This window comes from Stegostoma tigrinum, chromosome 8, assembly GCF_030684315.1.
Source record: "Stegostoma tigrinum isolate sSteTig4 chromosome 8, sSteTig4.hap1, whole genome shotgun sequence".
Lineage (NCBI taxonomy): Eukaryota > Metazoa > Chordata > Chondrichthyes > Orectolobiformes > Stegostomatidae > Stegostoma > Stegostoma tigrinum.
In genome coordinates this window covers 8332725-8354594 of record NC_081361.1, presented here as the reverse complement: position 1 = coordinate 8354594, position 21870 = coordinate 8332725, and the positions used below count along the sequence as shown (strand labels likewise).

Below are 21870 nucleotides of genomic sequence, written 5' to 3'. Positions count from 1 at the left end.
CGCATTAAAACACATGCACCTCAGACCACCTGTCCTTTTGTGTGCATCATCTGCCCCCCGACTTAGTAGTTTATTCATGCTGACCCCATTATCTAATTCCCTACAGAATTTAGTTACTACCTCCTTTCTGTCCAATATTTGGTTCCATCCCCCTGCCACATTAGTTTAAACCCTCCCCCGCAGCATTAGCAAAAGCACCCTCAAGGACATCGGTTCCAGTCTGGCCCAGGTGTCGATCATCCAATTTGTAATAGTCCCACCTTCCCCAGAATCGGTCCAATGTCCCAGAAATCTGAACCCCTCCCTCCTGCACCATCTCTCAAGCCACACATTCACCCTGGCTATTCTTTCATTTCTGCTCTGATTAGCACGCGATCCTGAGATTACTACGTTTGAGGTCCTACTTTTTAACTTGGCTCCTAACTCCCTAAATTCTGTTTGTGGGACTTCATCCCATTTTTTACCTATATCATTAGCGCCTATATGCACCATGACAACTGGCTGTTCGCCCTCCCCCTTCAGAATGTTCTGCAGCCGATCTGAGATATCCCTGACCAGTGCACCTGGGAAGCGGCATCCCATTCGGGAGTCTCGTTTTCAACCACTGGAATTCGGCTCTTTTGCCCATGTTTGAGCCAAGTCTGTAATGAGATCAGGAGCTGAGTGACCTTGGTAGAACCCAAACTGAGCAGGGTATTGCAGAACTGGTACTACTTAATATCACTGTTGATGACACTTTCCATCACTTTACTGATGATCAGGAGTAGACTGATGAAGTGGTATTGGTCGGGTTAGATTTGCCCTGCTTTTTGATATACCTGGGCTGTTTTCTGCATTGTTGGGTAGATGTTGCCAATGTTGTAACTGTACTGGAACAGTTTGACTAGAGAGCAATGATAAGTTCTGGAGCACAAGTCTTCGGTGCTATTGCCAGACTGTTCTCTGGGCCCATAACCTTTACAGTATCCACAGCCTTCAATCACTTCTTGATATCATGTGGAGTGAATCGAATTGGCTGAAGACTGGCATCTGTGATGTTGGGAACCACTGGAGGAGACCAAGATGGATCATCTACTTCGTACTTCTGGTGAAGATTTACTCAAATGCTTCAGCCTTATCTTTTGCACTGATTTGTTGGACTGTTCCATCATTGAGGATGGGGATCTTTAAGGAGCTTCCTCCTCCAGTTTAACTGTCCACCAGTATTCATGACTGGATGTGGCAGGATTGCAGGGCTTGTATCTGATCCATTGGTCGTGGTATCACTTAACTCTGTCTATCACTTGCTGCTTATTTTGTTTGGCATGCCAGTACTCCTGTTTGGTAGCTTCTCCAGGTTGACACCTTGTTTTTGGGTATGCCTGGTGCTGCTCCTGGCATACTGTCCTGCACTCTCCATTGAACTAAGGTTGATCCCCTGGCTTAACGGCAATGGATATGTTAGGGATATGCTGAGCCATGATGTTACAGATCGTGCTGGAGTACAGTTCTGCTGCTGTTGATGGCCCACAGCGCTTCATGGATGCCCAGTGTTGCATTGTTAGATCTGTTTGAAGTCATCACGTTTAGCACAGTGATACTGTCATACAACAGTGGAGGGCATTCTGAATGGGAAGGTGGGACTTCGTCTTCACAAGGACTGTGTGTTGGTCAGTCTAACCAATACCATCATGGATATGTGCATCAACTGTGGGCAGATTGGTAAGCATGCCGCAGACCTAGTCTAGCAGCTATGTCCTTTAGGACTCGACCAATTTGGCCAGTAGTACTGCTGCCAAGCCACTCTTGGTGGACATTGAAATCCCCCACCCAGAGTAAATTTTGTGCCCAGTGCTTCCTCCAAATGTTGCTCAACATGGAGGAGTAACAACTCATCAGCTGAGGTAGGACAGTATGTAGTAATCAGCAGAGAGTTTCCTTCCCCATGTTTAACTTGATGCCATGAGACTTCATGGAGTCCAGAGTCGATGTTGTGAACTCCCAGCACAGCTCCCTCCTGACTGTGTACCACAGTACCACAAAATCTGTTGGGTCTGCCTTGCTGGTGGGAAGTACGTAACCAGATATGATGATGGCAGTGTCTGGGACATTGTCTGTAATGTATGATTCCATGCATATGACTGTGTCAGGCTGTTGCTTGGCTTGCCTGTGAGACAGCTGTCCCAGTTCTGTCACTAGCCCCCAGATGTTAGTAAAGAGGACATAGCAGGGTCAATCGTGCTGTTTTGCCATTGTTTTTTCTGGTGCCTAGATCAATGCCAAGTGGTCAGTCCAATTTCATTTCTTTTTTGAGACTTTGTAGTGATTGATTCAACTGAGTAGCCTACTAGGCCATTTCAGAGAACAGTTGAGAGTCAATCACATTGCTGTGGGTTTAGAGTCACATGTAGGCCAGATCAGGTGAGAATGGCACGTTTCATTCTCTGAAGGACATTAGTGAGCCAGGTGGGTTTTTCTGGCAATCAATAATTGTTTTACAGACATAACTCAATTCTTAATTCCAGATATTATTTATTAAGTTCAAATTCCATCAACTGTGGTGGGATTTGAGTCCAGGATCCCCAGGACATTGGCGGAGATTAATAGAGTAGAGATAATACCATTAGGCCAATACCTCCCAGAGTAGCAGTTTGAGGGGTTGAATTCAGTTGAAACAAAAACTGTCATAAATGTCCAATTAGTTCACTAATGTTTGCTAGTTTTGTAAAACTGCTTTGTTGAATCAAGCATGATAAAGAATTGGTACAGAAATTCAAGAAGATGACGCACTACCAGCTTCTCAGCAGCTAACAATGCCTATGTCCTGAGAATGAACTGTGTTAAAAAGAAAGGAATATTCAGACACTTAGAGATAGTCCCTATTTGGACACTGCTCTTAAATCTCTCAATATGGAGCAAATCCATAACTAGTCACTTCTGGACAGTGTGACAACCCCTGAATTGTATAGTGCAGTACCAGCCGAGTTACTGAGCTCAAAATCCGGTTGTGGGTCTGAAGTCCTCAACTTTGTAACTTAAACAACAGTGCTCCTACCTCAACCAAGCTGTTTTGATCTTCGTGATTGGGGTTAAAAATTAATGCAAGAATTGAAGTTTTCTGGAATTGTTGTATAATTCTATTAAGTCCTGCTCAATACATAGTCACATTATATTCAAACACAAATATAAGTAAAAGAAAAAATTGAGGATTTATTTCAAGAGAGACCATGTTTTTTCCAAAGATGACCTTGATGATGTAGCACAAGACATTAGTATGGGTTGTCCTTGATACCACTGCAAGCACTCTTTAGTTTGCTCAGTAAGCAGAGCACGTTAGCAGTATTACAGTGTGTTCCACTTCAAGACCATTCAGCTCGAGTGGATTATACCAGTGTTCATACGCTGCGTGAGCCTCCTACCCCTTACTACATCTCATTTTGTGTCCATGTTCTTCTGCTCCTATTTCCTTCATTCATTTATCTAATTTTCCCTTAAGTGTTTCTGTGGTATTCACCATTACTGCTCCTTGAAAAGGCCACACTAATTAATCTCCAGTTCAAGACATTTCTCTCTGTCTACTTCATCGAATTTTATAGTGACCACACTAAATTTGTGACTGAAAGAAAAATACTGTAGATGCTGGGAATATTCAGCAGGTCTGGCAGCATCTTGGAAGGGCAAGCAGGTTTACATTTCAGGTCGTTCTAATAAAAGATCATAATTTGATACTTTAACTCTTGTTTCTGTCCCCAGAGAGGCTGCTAGACATGTGACTGTTTGCAGCAGTTGTTATTCTGTATTTATGACCGGTAGCTTTGCACTGCTCCTCAAAAGGCAATTTCTTCTCTTTACCTCTCCTAAAGATAATATTTCCAAAAGGAAGCTGTTCCAGTAAAAATTGTCACTTCCACAATGTTGACAGCTTTAAAAAGCAACGATATAAATGAATCCTCCCTCTGTCCAACAATTCATGTAGCTACAAAAAAACGAAAAGAATTGTGGGTGCTGTAAATCCGGAACAAAAACAAAGTTGCTGGAAAAGCTCAGCATGTCTGGCAGCATCTGTGGAGGAGAAAACAGAGTTAACGTTTCGGGTCCGGTGACCCTTCCTCCGAACTAATGGTGGCTGGGAAAACATCAGTTTATATGCGGAAAATAGGGAGGTGGATGGGGAGTAAACGATAGGATAGAGCCCAAAGAGAGAGGAAGACAGTCGGACAGACAAAGGAGTTGCGAATGATCAGGCTGGGAGGGTGAATAGTTGTTAATGGGGACTGTTAGTGACTAACAACGGGGGGTGAGTAGTGGCAGGCTATGTGGTAACAAAGCCTGGTGTGTGGGGTGGGGTCTTGGACATGGGGGAGTTTAGGCCCTAAAATTATTGAACTCAGTATTGAGTCAGGAGGGCTGTAGGGTCCTCAAGTGTTGTTGAGGTGTTGTTCCTCCAGCTTGTGCTGGGCTTCAGTGGAGCACTGTAGCAAGCCTGAGACACAGATATTGGCCAGGGAGCAAGGTGGTGCATTGAAGTGGCATGCAACAGGTAGTTCAGGGTCATCTTTGCGAGTGGAACATAGATGTTCTAATGTTGCTAGAATAATGTTCTAGTTAGCAGTAATATTCTAATTCATGTTGCGATCAGTTCTCATACTTGAGCCAAATTGTTGTTTTTAATCCGTGAACGTCAACAGTGGCTTCAGCTATTGTGGACGCATCAGCCATGCACGAGCCTGTGGTCAGCAGACTTCAGGAAAGAATCCCAGGTATTTCCTAGCTACTAACTTTATGAATCTAGTCACACTGAACTTAAGAAGAGCATTTGCATCTGACTTCCCTGCCAACCATCTAATTGTCCATGTCTGTCCCATTCTTATTGAAACATGAAAACTTGCTTTCTGACTCTCACCCAGTAATTCACCAGTCAGACTAATTTGCTAGGTGAGTAAAAACCATCCTGGGTATGCTTTTCCATTGGTGGAAACTCCTTGTTCAGTACACTCTCTAATTCACATCTTCAATTTCCACTATTATGAATTCAGCCTCTTTTGAAGCTTAATATAAAAGTAACCAGAACTTTTTTCTTGAATAATTAGTGTGAGATACGGCAGGACTTAAATTGCCTGTAAAATTTTCTTTCTCCACTCATTTCTTAAAGAGGAATCTTAACAAAGGTCTTCAGATTTGAAGTGCTTGAGCACTTCAATTGAAATATTATTTCCACTAGTCACTTGTACTGGAACAACGGAGTGTAACTTTAGGATGAACCTTGGTCACTGATGGTGCTTTTGTTCCCAAAATAGAAGTGAAGAGAGCCTTGAGCATAATCCAAGCTGACACTTCAATGCAGTAGCAAGAGGTTGCTTCACTGTCACATGTGACAGTTTAGCACCTTTTGTGAAAAAAAAAGACCTTGTTTCCTCCTTTAGGTGGAAATAAATGATCCCTTGACTCTATTTGAAAAGGAAAGGAAATCTCGAATATTTATCCCCCATTCGACCACCATAATAGATTATCTAGTCATTTGCTTTACAGTTGTTTGTGGGACCTTTGATGGATTCAAGTTGAAATTTTCAAGTTATTTCAGCAGACATGGGCAGGGTTGCCTTTAATTTTCTTTTTTCCAGCTGCATGGACCTCTGAAGTCCTTGCACAACAGCAATTTATAGAACCGAAGTTAGCGCTGCAATGTGTGTGTCAACGCCAGTGCGCTGTGTGCACATGCAGCTACAGGCTTAGAGGCAACATTGAATATGGATATCACCAGCTTGGCCAGCACTTGTTGCAAATTCCTAACTATCCTTGAGCCACCACTTTGAACTGCTGTAGACTGTGTAGGAACAGTACTCCCAAAGTGGTGTTAGGAGGGCTGTTCCAGAATTTTGACCCAGTGACAGTGAAGGAAGAGCATGCAAATTCCAAGTCAGGATGGCGAGAGGCTTGGAGTGGAATGTGCAGGTTGTAGCGTTACCATTTCCTTGTCCTTGTAGGTGGTAGACATCCTGGGTTTGGAAGGTGTCACAAAGCAGCCTTACAGTCCATCTGTAAGATGTACATTCTGCTGCCACTGCGCATGGTGGTGCAGAGAATGAATATTTAATATGCTGGGTCATTGCCAGTCAAGTAGGTTGCTTTGATCTGAATGGTGTCAAGCTTTGTGAGTGTTCTTGGAGCTGCACCCATCCAGGCAAGTGGCGAGTATTCCATCACATTCCTGATTTGTGTCTTCTAGACTGTGGACAGGCTTTGTGGAATTCCATTCTCTGACCTGCTTTTAAAGCAACAGCATTTGCATAGCAAGTCCATTTTAGTTTCTGGTCAATTGTAATCACCAGGATATTGATAGTGGGAGTTTTGTCAAAGATGATGCCATTGGATGCCTTGGACAGGTAATTACATTCTTCCTTGTTTGAAGTGGTCATTGCCTCATTTGTGTAGTGCTGATATTATGTACAAATTTCCAGCCCCAGTTTGAATGGTGTGAACTGAATATGAGCATGGACTGCTTCAGTATTTGAGTAGCCTTCAATGGTGCTGAATATTGTACATCACTAGCCAGCAACCCCTACTTTTGACCTCATGATGGACGAAGGGTCATTGATAAAGCAGCTGCAGATGGTTGGGCCTAGGACTACACCGAGGAACTCCTGCAGAGATGTCCTGGAGCTGATGTGATTCACTTCCAACAACCACAACTATCATCCTTTGTGCCAGAAATGACTTCAACCAGCAGAGAATTTTCCCCCTGATTCCCATAGTTTCCAGTTTTGCTAGGATTTTTTCATGCCAGTGACCTTGGCAGCATGTGAACTATATTTATTGCGCAGCCTCCATGATATTGACTGTACGCATGCCAACTAAATCTGTTCTGTTATTGTGATGGATTTTGGCATTGCTTTTAGGGAAGGCTAACAGGTCACATGATGCTGCTGACTTTACAGATGCACAGCTCATAAAGCCCATATCCGATCCAGTTGCAAGGAGAAACAAAATCCCAAATGAATATTAGATCATTTGCGTCAGAGATTTGTAACTAAATTTTTTTAGGCACTTGACATCATCTTTGATAGAGCAATTACCTTCTGACAAAAAAAATTCAATCTCAATTGCGATGTTAGAGAGCATCTTCATATCAGGTTCCTACATTGCACACATGATTTTGACAGCCCCACTATATTTTTCGAGATGCTAGTATATGTTAAGCAACAACATGATCAAGAACAGCATCTATAACTCATTATCTAAACTGACACTGGCAAAGAGTATCAGTCTCTCTCTCTGTCTGTCTCCTTCTGTCACCCTTTCTTTCTTTCTTTATTTCTCTTTATCCGTCTCTCCACCTCTTGCACTCTCTCTTCCTTGCACGTTGTCGCTTTCTTTCTGTCTGTCTTTCTGTCTTTCTGTTTCTCACTTTCTCTTTCTCTCTCTCTCTCTCTCTCTCTTTCTCCTCCTTGTTTCTCTTTGTCCTTATCTTACTCTTTCTCTCTCTCTTTCTTTCTCTCTCTTTCTCCTCTTTCTCTTTCCTTTTCTCCTACTGTTTCTCTCTCTCGCGCTCGCTTTTTCACTCTTGCTTCATCTCTTTCCTTCTCTTTCTTTTTTCTCTTTCTCTCTTTCTTTCTGTCTTTTTCTCTCTCTTTCTCTTTCTCTAAATCTCTCTTCCTGTTTCTCCAAATCTCTCTCTCTCTCTCTCTCTCTCCAAATCTCTCTCTCTCTCTCCAATTTTCTTGGTGCCTCAGGTCATCTTAACTTCTCAAATTACTAAAGTACATTATTATAAATCTATTATTAGGAATTTCTGTCCACCTGCACTGAGCTCTGCCAATGTCTGTCTTTCTTTCAGCAGCATTTATGGATGGATTATTGACAAGGCCTTTTCTCCGCTTTAAAAAAATTAACTTATTCTAAAATGCCTATAAGACATTGAGTTATTTGTCTAAACCGTGGGTTGAGAAACCAACCCTTCATGTCATTGATTTGCCAATAATTTTTCAAGCTATGAATGGACTTTCTGTCCTTGATAAACTATTCTTTCATTCCTTATCACATATCCCTGACTTGTTACAAGCTCTAGAAATATTCTGTCTCTAGTCTTCAGAATTAATTTGCTAGAGTTCCATTGCTTCTCGTTTTTCCACCAGCAATTATTTAAGCCTAAGACTGATTGTTTCACCAGCTGTTCATAATAGCTATTCAGTTCAGTTATAGCGTCATAAAGGTACACAGCATGGAAATAGACCCTTCCGTCTAACTTGTCCACGCCATTCAGATATCCTAAATAAATCTAGTCCCTTTTGCTAGCATTTGGCCCATATCCCTGTAAACCCTTCCTATTCATATACACTTCCAGATGCCTTTTAAATGATATAATCATACCAGCCTCCACCACTTCTTCTGGCAGCTCATTCCATACATGCATCACCCTCTGCATGAAAACATCACCCCTTTTAGGTCCTTTTTATTTCTTTCCTCGCTCACCTTAAACCTATGCCCTCTAGTTTTGGACTCCCCAATCTCAGGGAAAGGACCTTGCCTATTTACGCTATCCATGACCCTCATGATTTTATAAACCTGTATAAGGTCACTCCTCAGCTGCCAATATTCCAGGGAAAATGGCCCCTGTCTATTCACCCTCTCCATAAATTGCAAACCCTCCAAACCTGGAAATATCCTCGTAAATCTTTTCTGAACCTTTTCAAGTTTCAGAACATCATTCCAATGGGATGGAGATCAGAATTGCACACTCCACTCCAAAATTAGCCTCACCAATGTCCTGTACGGCCGCAACATGACCTCCCAACTCCTATACTCAATGCACTAATTAATAAAGGCAAGCATACCAAACGCTGCCTTCACTATCCCATCTGCCTGCAATCCCACTTTCAAGGAACTATGAATTCTAAGGTCTCTTTGTTGAGCAACGCTCCATAGGACCTTATCATTAAATGTACAAGTCCTGCCCTTATTTGTCTTTCCTAAATGCAGCACTTCACATTTATCTAAATTGAACTTCATTTGCCACTCCTCAGTTCGGTAGACCATCTGATCAAGATCCCTTTGTACTCTGAGATAATCTTCTTTCCTGTGCACTACGTCTCCAACTTTAGTGTCATCTGCAAATTTACTAATCACCCTTCCTATGTTCGCATCCAAATCATTTGTATAAATGAGTAAAAGCAGTGGACCCAGCACCGATCCTTGTGGCACACTGCTGGTCACAGGCCTCTAGCCTGAAAAGCAGCCCTCCACCACCACCCTTTGACTTCTATCTTTGAGCCAGTTTTTATCCAGATAGCTAGTTCTCCCTGCATTCCACATGTTCTAGAACAAAAACAAATTTTCTGGAAAAGCTCAGCAGGTCTGGCAGCGTCTGTGAGTTCTGAGGAAGGGACACCAGACCCAAAACGTTAATTCTGTTTCCTCCTTCACAGACGCTCAAAATAACTTTGTTTTTGTTCTTGATTTACAGCATCTGCAGTTCTTTTGGATTCCACATGATCTAACCTTGCTAACCAGTCTACCACAAGGAATCTTGTCAAACGCCTTACTGAAGTCCATGTAGATCACATCCACCACTCTGCCCATATAAATCCTCTTCATTACTTCTTCAAAAAACTCAATTAAGTTCGAGAGATATGCCTTCCCTCGCACGAAGCCACGTTGACAATCCCTAATCAGTCCTTGCCTTTCCAAATACATGTAGATCCTGTTCCTCAGGACTCCCTCCAACAACTTGCCCACCTTGATGTTAAGCTCACCAGTCTGTAGTTCCCTGGCTTCACTTTACCACCTTTCTTAAATAGTAGCGCCACAGTAACTAACCTTCGATCTTCTGGCACCTCACCTGTGGTTAGCAGTGATACAAATATGTCAGCAAGGGGCCCAGCAATCTTTTCCCTTGCTTCCCACACAGTGCTAGAGTACACCTGATCAGATCCTAGGGATTTATCTACATTTATGTGTTTTCAGACACCACGAACTCTCTAATATGGACATTTTTCAAGATGCCGCTATTTATTTCCCCATATTCAATATCTTCATCCTTCTCCACAGTAAATACTGATGCAAAATACTCACTTAGTATATCCCCCATCTCCTATGATTCCACATATAGGCAGCCTTGCTGATCTTTAAGGAGCCCTATTCTCTCCCTAGTTACCCTTTTACTCTTAATGTATTTGTAGAATCCCTTTGGATTTCCCTTAACTCTACTTGCCAAAGCTATCTCATGTCCCCTTTTTGCCCTCCTGATTTCCCTCTTAAGTACTGCTATTGCCTTAATACTCTCCTAGGGACTCACTCTCTGCTATCTATACCTGGCATATGCTTCCTCCTTTGTCTTGACCAAAACCTTAATTTCTCTAGTCATCCAGCATTCCCTCCACCTACCAGCCTAGCTCTTCACCCTAATAGGAATATACTGCCTCTGGGCTCTTGTTATCTCATTTTTGAATGATTCCCATTTTCCAGCTGTCCTTTTACCTGCAAACAGCTGCCCCCAATCAGCTTTAGAAAGTTCTTGCCTAATACTGTCAAAGTTGGCCTTCCTCCTGTTTAGAACTTTAACTTTTAGATCCAGCCTATGCTTTTCTATCACTATTTTAAAGCTAATGGAGTTGTTATTATTTTACTAAACTGATGAAAACTATGGAATGATTTACTAAAGTCATTTCTATTCTAGTTCTACACAGTTACTAACATTGTACTATTGTTTATTTTTAAAGAATCGAATGGTTATTCTTCATTTGTTTCTGGCCTGCTTTTTTTTGGCACTTGGTGCTGTGACAATCCAACAGGAATCATTTCACTCATTTGTTTGAGAGAATGGAATAGAATAGAAATGGGCATGGACATTGAGCTCCAATAAGGCCAAACCAATGCTTTATAAAGGTTCCCCATGACTTTTTTTTGTACTGTATGTCTCTACTTATGAAGCCCTGGAACCTGCTTGCTTTCATAACTGCTTTGTCAACTGGCTTTGCAATCTTACATGATTTGTGAGCATTCATCCCAGGACCTTATACTCCTGCACCTCACTTTAGAATTGTACCTTTTATAGTTACCTCTCCTTGTTCTTCCTAGCAAAATGCATCAATTTGTATTCTTTGCATTGAATTTCGTGTACCATGTGACCACCCATTCTCCTAGCCCCTCTATGTCCTCTTGACATCCATGATTAGCCTCCTCACTGTTCTCAATTGTGGTTTTGTTTGATGTGCAGATTTGAAATTGTACCCTGCACACCTATGTCTAGGTCATGAATAAGGAACGAGATAAGTAGTGGTCATAATATAGGCACCTGGGGAACCATACTGTTGACCTTTTCTAAAATTGGTATGAACTAAAGGTCATATGACTGAAAGTAATGGTGCTGCTTTTGTCTGTCTTTCAGAACAGAAACACGAAGACGCATTGGTTTTTCTCTACCTGTGGATCGCCTGCTTGTTGATCAGCTCCTGTTACACACTCACCTGGGATCTGAAGATGGACTGGGGTCTCTTTGACAAAAATGCTGGAGAGAATACTTTCCTGCGTGAGGAGATAGTTTACCCTCAGAAAGTAGGTGTTTAAGCAGCTTCACACACTGCCCTCTATCTCTACTGGGTTAAAGATATTCATGGCAATGAAATGAGGGCCAACAATGCCATGGAACATGTTTTGTACAGACTAATCTATGCCTAGATATTCCCAATAATTGATAGCAATCCAAATGTTATGGGATATTCTTCCTGGGACGTGTGTCTTGCACACAGGAGAGGGCTGTGGCCGTGATACCGTTCTGCCACCCAATATTAAGATGGGCGGGAAAGGGAAAAGTAGGATATAAATCGGCAGAAATTCAGGGCACCGTCTTCGGGCAAACATTGGGCATCTTTCACAATACGTTTACTTTCTGCAGCTACCAGTTTCTCCTTTCCTCATGTTTATTCTGCTTTAAATGGAAAGCGGATGATTTCCACAGCTTCCCATTCCACATCCTAGCTGAAATGCCAGCTACTTTCATTCTGTTCACGCCAAGTGCTATCTCATGTACCACTTCCATGCCAGCACAAAATAGAGAGTTGCAGGCAGAGGCTATTGATTTCCTTCTCGGCACCAACACAAATGTGGTATAGAAGTTAACTAATAGCGTTGGTATCCATTTAATAGCCTGCATGCCCAGGCAGTCCTGCTCCTGCTGCTTGTTCTAGTTGATTATCATGTGCCTGGAGGTTTGGAGAGAGCTATGTTAATGGAGTTATTTTATACGAGAATACATCCCCAATCACAACATTAAGATTTATTAGTATCAGCAAGGAAAGCTAGAAATTTAAAATAAACTAAGAGGCCACATCCCTTGTAGTCGATCCTGGTGCTTATTGTTCAAGAACTTCCACTAACTTTACATCATCTCACCCTATTAACATTGGTTTTTCTTCCTTGCTCCCTCAGGTACATTATCAAGCTTCTCTTTAGTTGAGTTTGTGTTATTTGTGCCAACTATTCCATGTGGTTGGGAGTAAAAGAGAGCATGGATTTGAACTGTGTGCCTAACTGTTCAAGCTCTTTAGTTTGCGGTCATGATGCCAGTAATAAGAATCCCAGATCACAGAATTGTTGCAGTGCAGAAGAAGCTTGGAGACTTCTACACTTAAAGGTGTTATAGTCTCATAAAAACACCTTGGTTTCCATCCTAAGGCTGCTGTTCTGACCTTAAGTCATCGCACCTTCCAACAGAACATCTGGCTCCCAGCCACTTGCCAGTGTACAAAACCAGTCCAACCTGTCTCTGCCTCCCTAACCGGTTCTTCCTCTCACCCATCCCTTCCTCCCACCCCAAGCCGCACCCCCAGCTACCTACTAACCTCATCCCACCTGCTTGACCTGTCCGTCTTCCCTGGACTGACCTATCCCCTCCCTACCTCCCCACCCACACCTTCTCCACCTATCTTCTTTACTCTCCATCTTCGGTCCGCCTCCCCCTCTCTCCCTATTTATTCCAGTTCCCTCCCCCCATCCCCCTCTCTGATGAAGGGTCTAGGCCCGAAACGTCAGCTTTTGTGCTCCTGAGATGCTGCTTGGCCTGCTGTGTTCATCCAGCCTCACATTTTATTATCTTATACCTGGAAATGTTTGTTTCTTCTTGAAAGATTACTTCGTGATATTTTCTATTTTCTTTCCTGATACTGTTCTTTTATGTCTGTAACTGATGGGCTTCCATACCTTCTACCAGTATACACTCTCTGAACTCCCACCCCAAAAGCCAGTTGATTGAGCTGCCTTTCATTTCTCTCTATCCTGCCATTGTGAATTTAGTGTTGTTCTGCACAAAATGCAGTGGTGTCAACTTAACAAATATCTTTGATCAGGCTATGGTGTACTCAGATTTGTTTTCATTTCTCATTATATCCTGAAAGTATATTGAGGAGTTGATATTTCTGCTTTTATTCACAGAGTTATTACTACTGTGCCATTGTAGAGGATGTCATCTTGAGATTTGCTTGGACTGTGCAGATTTCTGTTACCTCAATGAGTACATTTGCTTCAGCGGGAGATATAATTTCTACAGTCCTGGCCCCACTGGAAGTCTTCCGGTAGTATCATTTAAAACCTTGTGATGAATAAGTTGCTGAATAGTTGCTGTGGGAGTGATGGACATCTAGCAATAATATTGGCTGAATGCAGTTTAGAACATTCTGATCTCCAGTCTACCTGGACTGTACCAGCAAAGAAGGATACCAGGGATAAAATATTAAGTGAGGCTACAAAACTTTTTTAAAGGTTTTATTTTTCTTCCAGAGCAGACATTTTAAAAACCCAAGAGGCCCTTGAAATACAATGAAGATAAAGAATAAAAGTAAGGAGGCTAAAGTAGACACCTTGTGAAGGACTGGAGTTTGAAATGATTCTTGACCTCCTGAATGATCCTAGAATAGTCAGGGATGTGGCAACAAAGTGAGGATCCTGATTGAAGTTGTTAGTTTCTTAAGTGTGTTTGTGATAGTTTTCTACAGCGATACGTCCAAGAGCCAACAAGGGTACAGACTGAACTGTATATTGTAACGACAAATGGGCCGCATTTATTTAATAGCCAAACTGTGCATGAAGATCTATCCAGTAGTGACCATAATATAATTCAAGTTCAACGTAATGTGTGACAGGAAGAAACACAAGACAACACAAAAGATTCAAGATTAAGTTAAGGGTTCACTTGAATGTGGTCAGAGACTGTAAAGTGGGGAAATCAGTTCATATTTTAAATGACAGAAGATCAATTGGTGGTGTTAAAATACAATAATTCCATGAAGAACCGGCTTATACCCAAAGTGGTAAGAGACCAGCTTGTCAAAAACAACGGCATTGGTGACTAATGAAGTAAGAGACAACACAAAACTAAAATTTAAGGCATACAAAAAAAATCAAAAACAGCTCAGATCATGGTGATAGAGAAGGTCGTGAAGGGCAGCAGAACATACAAATATATGAATTAGGAGCACAAGGTGTTCAGTAGAACAGCTTGGAACCATGGTTTGCATGGACTGAAGGGTCTGTTTCCATGCTGTATGACTAATACTAGAACTATAAAAAGGGCATATGGAAAAATACTTGCAAACAATATCAAAGTCACCACAGACTTTTTAAACAATTATGTGCCAAATCACAGGGCAGTTTCTGTGGGTTTGGAGTCACATGTGGGCCTGACCAGATAAGAATGGCAGTTTTCCTTCACTGAAGAACATTAGTTTCATGGTCACATTCATTACTGATACTAATTTTCAATTCCAGATTTTTATGCCTCCAGCTGCCGAGTGAGACGAACTTGTCATCGAGGAGTCTGGGTCTGGGGGATACTAGTCCAAAGACATTCCTGCTGTACCTTTGTCTCCCTGACAGTTAGAAACTATTTCCATTGTCAGGGAGTCTAAGACCAGGGGACATAGTCTCAAGCAATTCGAGCCAGGCCTTTCAAGAATGAAAGTGAGAAACTGTTCTATAGGTGTAGAGTGGAATTTTGAAAATCATTTGCACGAGTATGGCTGACACTTGATCAATTGTTAATTTTAAAACTGAGATTAACAGATTTTTTTAAACAAAGGTGACATGAAATATTGATAGAAATATGGAGTTATGTCACAGATTAATCATAAGCCTCATTGATGGCAGACCAGGCTCCAAGGACAACGTAGCTCCTCCTATTCCTGTAATCCTAGGCCAAATGAGACTGGACTGGCCAGATTCATCAATACGTGCATGCCAAGCTACTAGGGATAGATTGTGTGCGGGATGGTTTTCTCATTAGGCTGCTTTGTGGGTGAGGAAGCATCTGAATTCTTTTGATGAAAGCAGTGGTGTTACTGAAGAAGCAATATTTATAGGATATAAGCATACAAATTGAGATGCCGGAATAGGCTATTTGGCACCTCAGACCTGCTGTACCATTCATTGAGGTCATGACTGACCTGATTACTCTCCATTCTCACCTCCTCTAATAATGTTTCACCCTTTTGTTTATTAAGAATCCATCCACCATTACCTTAAAAGATATTCACAGGCTTTGTTTCCAACACCTTTTTAAGAGAAAACGTTTCTCCTTCTCTCAGTCTGAAATGAGTGACCCTTATTTTTAAGGGTGACTCCTAATTCTAGACAGCTGGGAATTCAAATTGGCAGCTGACGGGTTGGGAAAGGGAATTTTCCCCGAGTGATAGGTGTGTGTGAAGGCTTTGAGGGAGGATATGACATGAAGAAAAGGGAAATAGCCTCATCAGCAAGGGAGGCTTTGGAGGCGCAGACAGGGTGGGATGGGGAGCACTGATCTTTCAGCGTTATACTAAAATATTTATTATACAAAATATGTAACTACTTAGCTGGTCTCCCAAGAATTCGTCACTGCTTAAACTCATATTTAGCAAAAAGTGCATTCACAATAAGACGTGACTGTCAGCAAGCAAACAGCCCATTTTGAAAGGCATCTAATGCCTGTTTAAACTGCACTGAGTGCTTGTACGCAAGGTTGGAAAAGTATAATAACCAGTACAATACTACTCTCTCTGTAAAAGGGTTGGTATATACCACAACTATTCATTTACTCTATGCTGAATTATCTACTGTGGGTGGAATGAAGGCGCTAAGGAGCAGGTTTTGAGGATTATAGGTGTTCTGCGTGGCTGCAATTAAAGCTGCACCCAAAGATTTGAGCAAAAGCATCAATCACTTTGCAGTACCTTGCATATTGAGGTTGTCATCAGTGCTGCTGTCCACTAACATTGAGCTGCGTTTTGCTGCAGGCGGTTTGTGTGGAATTTCTTCCGTTTGGAGAACGAACATCTGAACAACTGCGGTGAATTCCGTGCTGTACGTGATATCTCAGTGGCTCCCCTCAATGCTGACGACCAGACTGTCCTGGAACAGATGATGGACCTCGAGGATGGAGTGCGGAACCGCCAGAAAAACAGAGTGTGGAAACGCACATATAGCATATCTCTGCGCAAAACACTGTACGTACTAATTTTGAGCTGCTCACTGCTAGGCTGCAGGGCAATTGCAGCACCAGGAGAGATCAAAATGGGAAGTAATAACACTTCTGCAATACAGTGGATGAACTGTCATTTATATTATTTCATCTTTCACAGCATGATTTTTGTGTAGTTAAACAGCATCACTGTTGTGAAATAGGAGACATAGCAGCCTTTTTTCACACAGCAAGATCCCACAAACAGTGAAGAAGTAATGACTAGACAATCTAGTTTTAGTACTGTTGAGGGATAAACTGGCACACCTGGGCAAAAGGCCCTGGGTCACAAGGGAAAGTTGGTGATTAAAGAATAGAGTTTGAAGTGGAAACAGCATGAGTTATTATCCAAAAGGTACTGCCTGTGGCTGCAGTACAATACAGGAATCTTGTCATGCTCTATTATGCCACTCATACATAACCTGCCTGCATCATGGCAAAGGAGCATTTGCTAAGATTACATTTTGGGGTTTTTCTCCTACCTCTGTTTGTGCCCAATCTATGCTCATTTTAACAATGATTTCCTCCACCTGTTCCTACAGTCCTTTTCCTAGAAAACTGCTGATCACCCAACTGCTCTTCCTGGCCCCCATGTTCATTGTTACTAGTAATAATTCTCTTTTCTCTCTTCTCTGTACTCTCTCCTCTCTCCTTGAAGTCTGTTGCCATCACCTTTCTCAAACAAGTATGACCCTTTACCCCCTGCATCCTTGCAAACTACAGCTCTGTCCTAAAATTCCGTCAATGTGTTTTTATGCCTCCCAAATTCTTGCTCATTTTTCTCAGAAGTCCATTTTCAAATCCCTTCAAATGGATGTCTGTGGTGACATGCATTCTGTGTGACTTGATAAAGGTAAACTTACCTTTTTCATCCTTTTTGACCCATCTACACTCACACTGCTAACCACACCAATCCTTCTGTTCCCCCATCACTTAACTGGGCAGAACTGCTATTGCCTGGTTCCATTTTTATATATTTCTTATGTAACCACCTGCAATGGCTTCTCTTCCTGCTCCTACACTGGGTGTTCCCCAGAGATCTATCCCTAACAGCCAAATTTCTTATCTACGCGCCGCCTCTCAGCACATCATCTGAAAACTCAGCATTATTTTTTACATGTGTGCTGACAGCATCCGGCTCTACCTCCCCACCGCTTCTGTTGACTGCTGCACTGTCTTTAAATTGTTATGGTCAGAAATCACCTGGCACCAGGTTATAATTCAGCAGGTTTATTTGAAAACACAAGCTTTCAGAGACTCAGTGCTCCTTCAGATGTTAATGACAGAGATAGACTCAGACACAGGTTTTAAAGTCAAAATACTGCTGCTCATTCCTTACTCCCATCAAATCCTTGCTTCTGATCTTCCCAGTTGTGTAATGCCTTCGTTTTTAAGATTCTTACCCTTGATTTTAAATTCTTCCACAGTTCACCATCTTTCACACTCTAATCTCCTCCAGGCCTGCAATCCTCCAAAGATATTTGCACTCCTGTAATTCTGGTCTCTTGGGCATTCCTAATTTTAATTGTTCCATCATCTCTCTACCTTATTTCTTTAAGGCATTCCTTTAATACCTCTCTCATAGGACATGCTTTTGACCATCTGTACAAATATCCCTCTATGCAGCTTTGTCAATTTCCCTGTGAAACACCTTGTGACATTTTTCCAAGTTAAAGGCCTTATATAAATACAAGTTGTTCTCTTTAACTGTACCGTCCCTTTTTTCCCTGCTCACTGATTATTCATTTTTTCTCTGTCTCTGCTTTGAGGCATGAGGTGCATGATTTACATTTAAAACATCATATTTTATAAGCTCACATTGATTGTGAAGTCCTTTGAATTGGGATGTGGAAAGATGAGAGGGCATCAGCCTATTGTGCAAAACTGCAGATGCCACCAGGCCTGCTGACTTTCTCCAGCACTCTGTTATTTCAGATTTCCAGCATATACAACACTTTGCTTTTATCTAGAAGATCTTTTTGTCCAGAGTGTACAAGATTTATTCAGCAATTCCTTATCAAACAAAACAGTTTGATGCGTTCATTGTTTGGACTAAATACTTCTTGAAGTTTACTTTGATTATTGTTTTAAAATATATAATTGCACCTTAAAACATAAGATTCAAAATGTTACTGCTTTTGTACTTTGCTTGTAAGTGTGAATTTTAATACACAGTTCATAGCATCTAGTTTGCATATGGACTGGCAGTAAGAGCTCCAAAGTTAGTCACAGTATTCCCAGTAAAGGCACAATGTTCAGACAGAGTTTACAGTGATGTTCAAAAGAAGCAAAGGTTATGCAAGAGAAAGAAAACCTTTTTCAATCAGCAAGTAGTTAGGGTGTAAAATGTACTTCCTCAAATTGAGGTATTCAAGAAGGATAATTGTTGGAGAGAACTAGTGTGCAAGAGTACAGGATAGCAGTGGTGGAAAGTAGGAGATTGGTACTGGGTAATAATGCTCATTTAAAGAGTTGGTGCAAGCATGTTGGGCTGAATGGCCTCATCCTGCACCATACAGTTCTGTGATTCTGTGTTTTCCCTATAGGTTGCTGTCCCTTGATTCCTTCTGTGAATTGTGACTATGAACAACAGGGTAGATCAAGATCAGTGCTGCCAGAGGAGGCCATGACTGACAAATCTATTAGAAGTCTTTGAGGAGGTATCAAACAAGTTAGACAAAGGAGAGTGAGTGGATGTGATCTTTTTGGATCTCCAGAAAGCCTTTGGCAGAGTGCTGCACAGGAGGCTGCTGAACAAGACGAGCCCATGGTGTTAGGAGCAAGGTACTGGCATGGAAAGACTGACAGAAGACAGAGAGTAGAGATAAGGGGGTATTTTTCAGGACGGCAGCCACTTCCTCAGGGGCCCAAGTGGGACTACAGCTATTCACATTATACATATGAAATAATCTGGACAAAGGAACTGAAGGTATTGCTATGTTTGCAGATGTCACAAAGATAGTTGGGGGGACAGGCTGTGTTGAAGAAGCAGGGGGGCTGCAGAAGGTCGTGGGCAGACTCAGTGGCAAAGGAGTAGCACATGGAATACAGTTTGAGAAAGTGTGAGGTTCTGCACTAAGGTAGGAAGAATAGAAGCATGGTCTATTTTCTAAATGGGAAAGACTTCAGAAATCTGAAGCACAAGGGAACTCAGGAGTCTTTTGTTTAAGGTTAACCTTCAGGTTCAGTTGGCAGTTAGGAAGGCAAATGCAATGTTATCTTTCGCTTCAAACGGCCAGAATACGAGAGCAGAGACGTTCTGCTGAGGCTACAAAAGGTTCTGGTCAGATGCATTTAGAATATTGTGGGCAGTTTTGGGCCCCATATCTAAGAAGAGATATGCTGGCATTGGAGTGAGTCTGGAGGAGGTTTACAAAAATGATCTTGAGGATGAAGGGCTTATCATATGAGGAGCAGTTGAGGACTCTGGGTCTGTACTCGATGAAGTTAAGAAGGATCTCTTTGAAACACGACGCCTGGATAGAGTGAGCATGGAGATAATGTGTTCGAGAGATTAGAACCCAAAGGCACAGCTTCAGTGTGAAAGGATTACTCTTTAGAACTGAAATGAGGAATTTCTTCAGTCTGAGGCTGGTAAATCTGTGAAACGCATTGCTGCAAAGGGTTTTGGAGGCCAAGTCATTGAGTGTATTTACGACAGAAATAGATAGGTCTTGACTAGTCAGAGGATGAAGAGTTGGGGGAGAAGGCAGGAGAATGGGGTTGAGAAACATATCAGCCATGATTGAATGGCAGAGCAGACTCATTAGGATGACTGGCCTAATTCTGGCCTAATATATGTTATGGTCTTATTACCTGGGCACACTTTGTATGAGCAAGGAGCCTCAACACAGAAGAAGAGTTCCCCATTGAAGTATAAATGAACTGTTTGAAAGGCGTTTATCTGATACTCAAAACCATCAAATTCCTCTTCTTGCATCTTAAAATCCTGTCAATAGTCTGTAGCATGCCTATTAGTAATCCATAAAACTAGTGTCTTGTATTCTGCAAAATTTCCTAATATTTGCATGTGCCTGTGCTACTTGCTAATTTGTAACAAATGTAGTCCATTTAGCCCTTTGAGTCTGTTCCCTCATTCATTTCACCCATGTGGTGCCAAGCTTTACATGGATGGTAGTCTTGATTTGATATCCCAGCACTCATTATGGTTCACACTCAATATTCAGACATACCAGGAATAGGAATTGATGAACAATTCACTTTTATTTTGCCCAAAGGACATACGTGATAGGATTGGGAGATAGCAAGAACTGCAGGTGCTGGAAGTCGGAGATAACATAGTGTGGAGCTGGAGGTCATGCAGCATCAGAGGAGCAGGATAGTTGACCTTTCACGTCAGGACATTTCATCAGGACTCGGGGTTAGGGCTTTTGGTTTTCTGGTCCTGCATCTAATGTACGGCAACAACATAACTGCCACCTTATTGGCCTCGGTGCAGTCAGCATTGGTCACTTTAAATATAAAATCAAGGAGCCTTCGCCTGTTTCAAAATCCTTCTGCAGACTGGCTAAAGCACTTGTTGGAGAATGCACTGCTACCAGTTTACTAGTTGTGACAGGCAAAACACCTGCTTAAAAATAGGAGCAGAAGTGTTTGTTTTAAATTTCCTCCTGTATGGACTGTGGAGAAGCAAAAATGCTCTTCATAATACCGCCACTGACCCATACTTGATCTTTCCACAGCTCACATCTCCAGATTGGAGCTTATTATGCTTCCTGAATTTATTAAGAATCCTTGGCTTCCATCCTGGTCATCTACCAACGGAAACAGTCTTTCACTAGTTAGTCTTTATAAAGTACATAGGTTTTATTCAGGTATAATTCTACTAAGCAGTTGAAGCAGCATCCAGGAGATTTATAGGAGCACAAGACATAAGAGCAGGACTAAGCTATTGGCCCTCTGAGCTTGTTCTGTCATTTAATGCAAATATGGCTGACCACCTACTTCAGTTTCCTCTTCCTGTATTATTCCCGCAATGGAGAATTCCCGTGTCCAAAAACCTATCTATTTCTAAACTTGAACATAGTTAACAAAACTTTCTGGGGTAGAGAATTGCAGCAATTCACAACCTTTTGTATGAATTTCTCTATTTTCCTCACCTCACCTCAGTCCTAATTGACTGACCCCTTATTCAGAGAAAGTAACTCTTTACTTCCAGACTCTCCAGCCAGGGAAAGCTTCCTCTCAATATCTGTTCTGTCAGGCCCTTTAAAAATGTTATGCTTTAATAAGAACACCTCATGTTCTTCTTAATTCCAGGGAATTTTGACCCATTTTACCAGACCTTAAGCACGGCAAACTATAGGATGCATCTATATTCCACCTCATATGTTTGATACTATTGTGTTAGACTGTTGCTGTTTGGTATTGAATCTCTATTTTCCTGT

General features: G+C 41.8%; 1 protein-coding gene across 1 annotated transcript in view; it reads left to right on the top strand.

Moving 5' to 3' along the window:
- Positions 1 to 21870, top strand: part of LOC125456568 (xenotropic and polytropic retrovirus receptor 1 homolog) — a 310767-nt gene that overhangs the window by 272950 nt on the left and 15947 nt on the right. The window contains exons 13-15 of the mRNA XM_048539806.2: positions 11363 to 11529; positions 13405 to 13544; positions 16239 to 16448. Coding sequence (XP_048395763.1) covers positions 11363 to 11529; positions 13405 to 13544; positions 16239 to 16448 — 517 coding nt within the window. The remainder of the gene's footprint in view (positions 1 to 11362; positions 11530 to 13404; positions 13545 to 16238; positions 16449 to 21870) is intronic.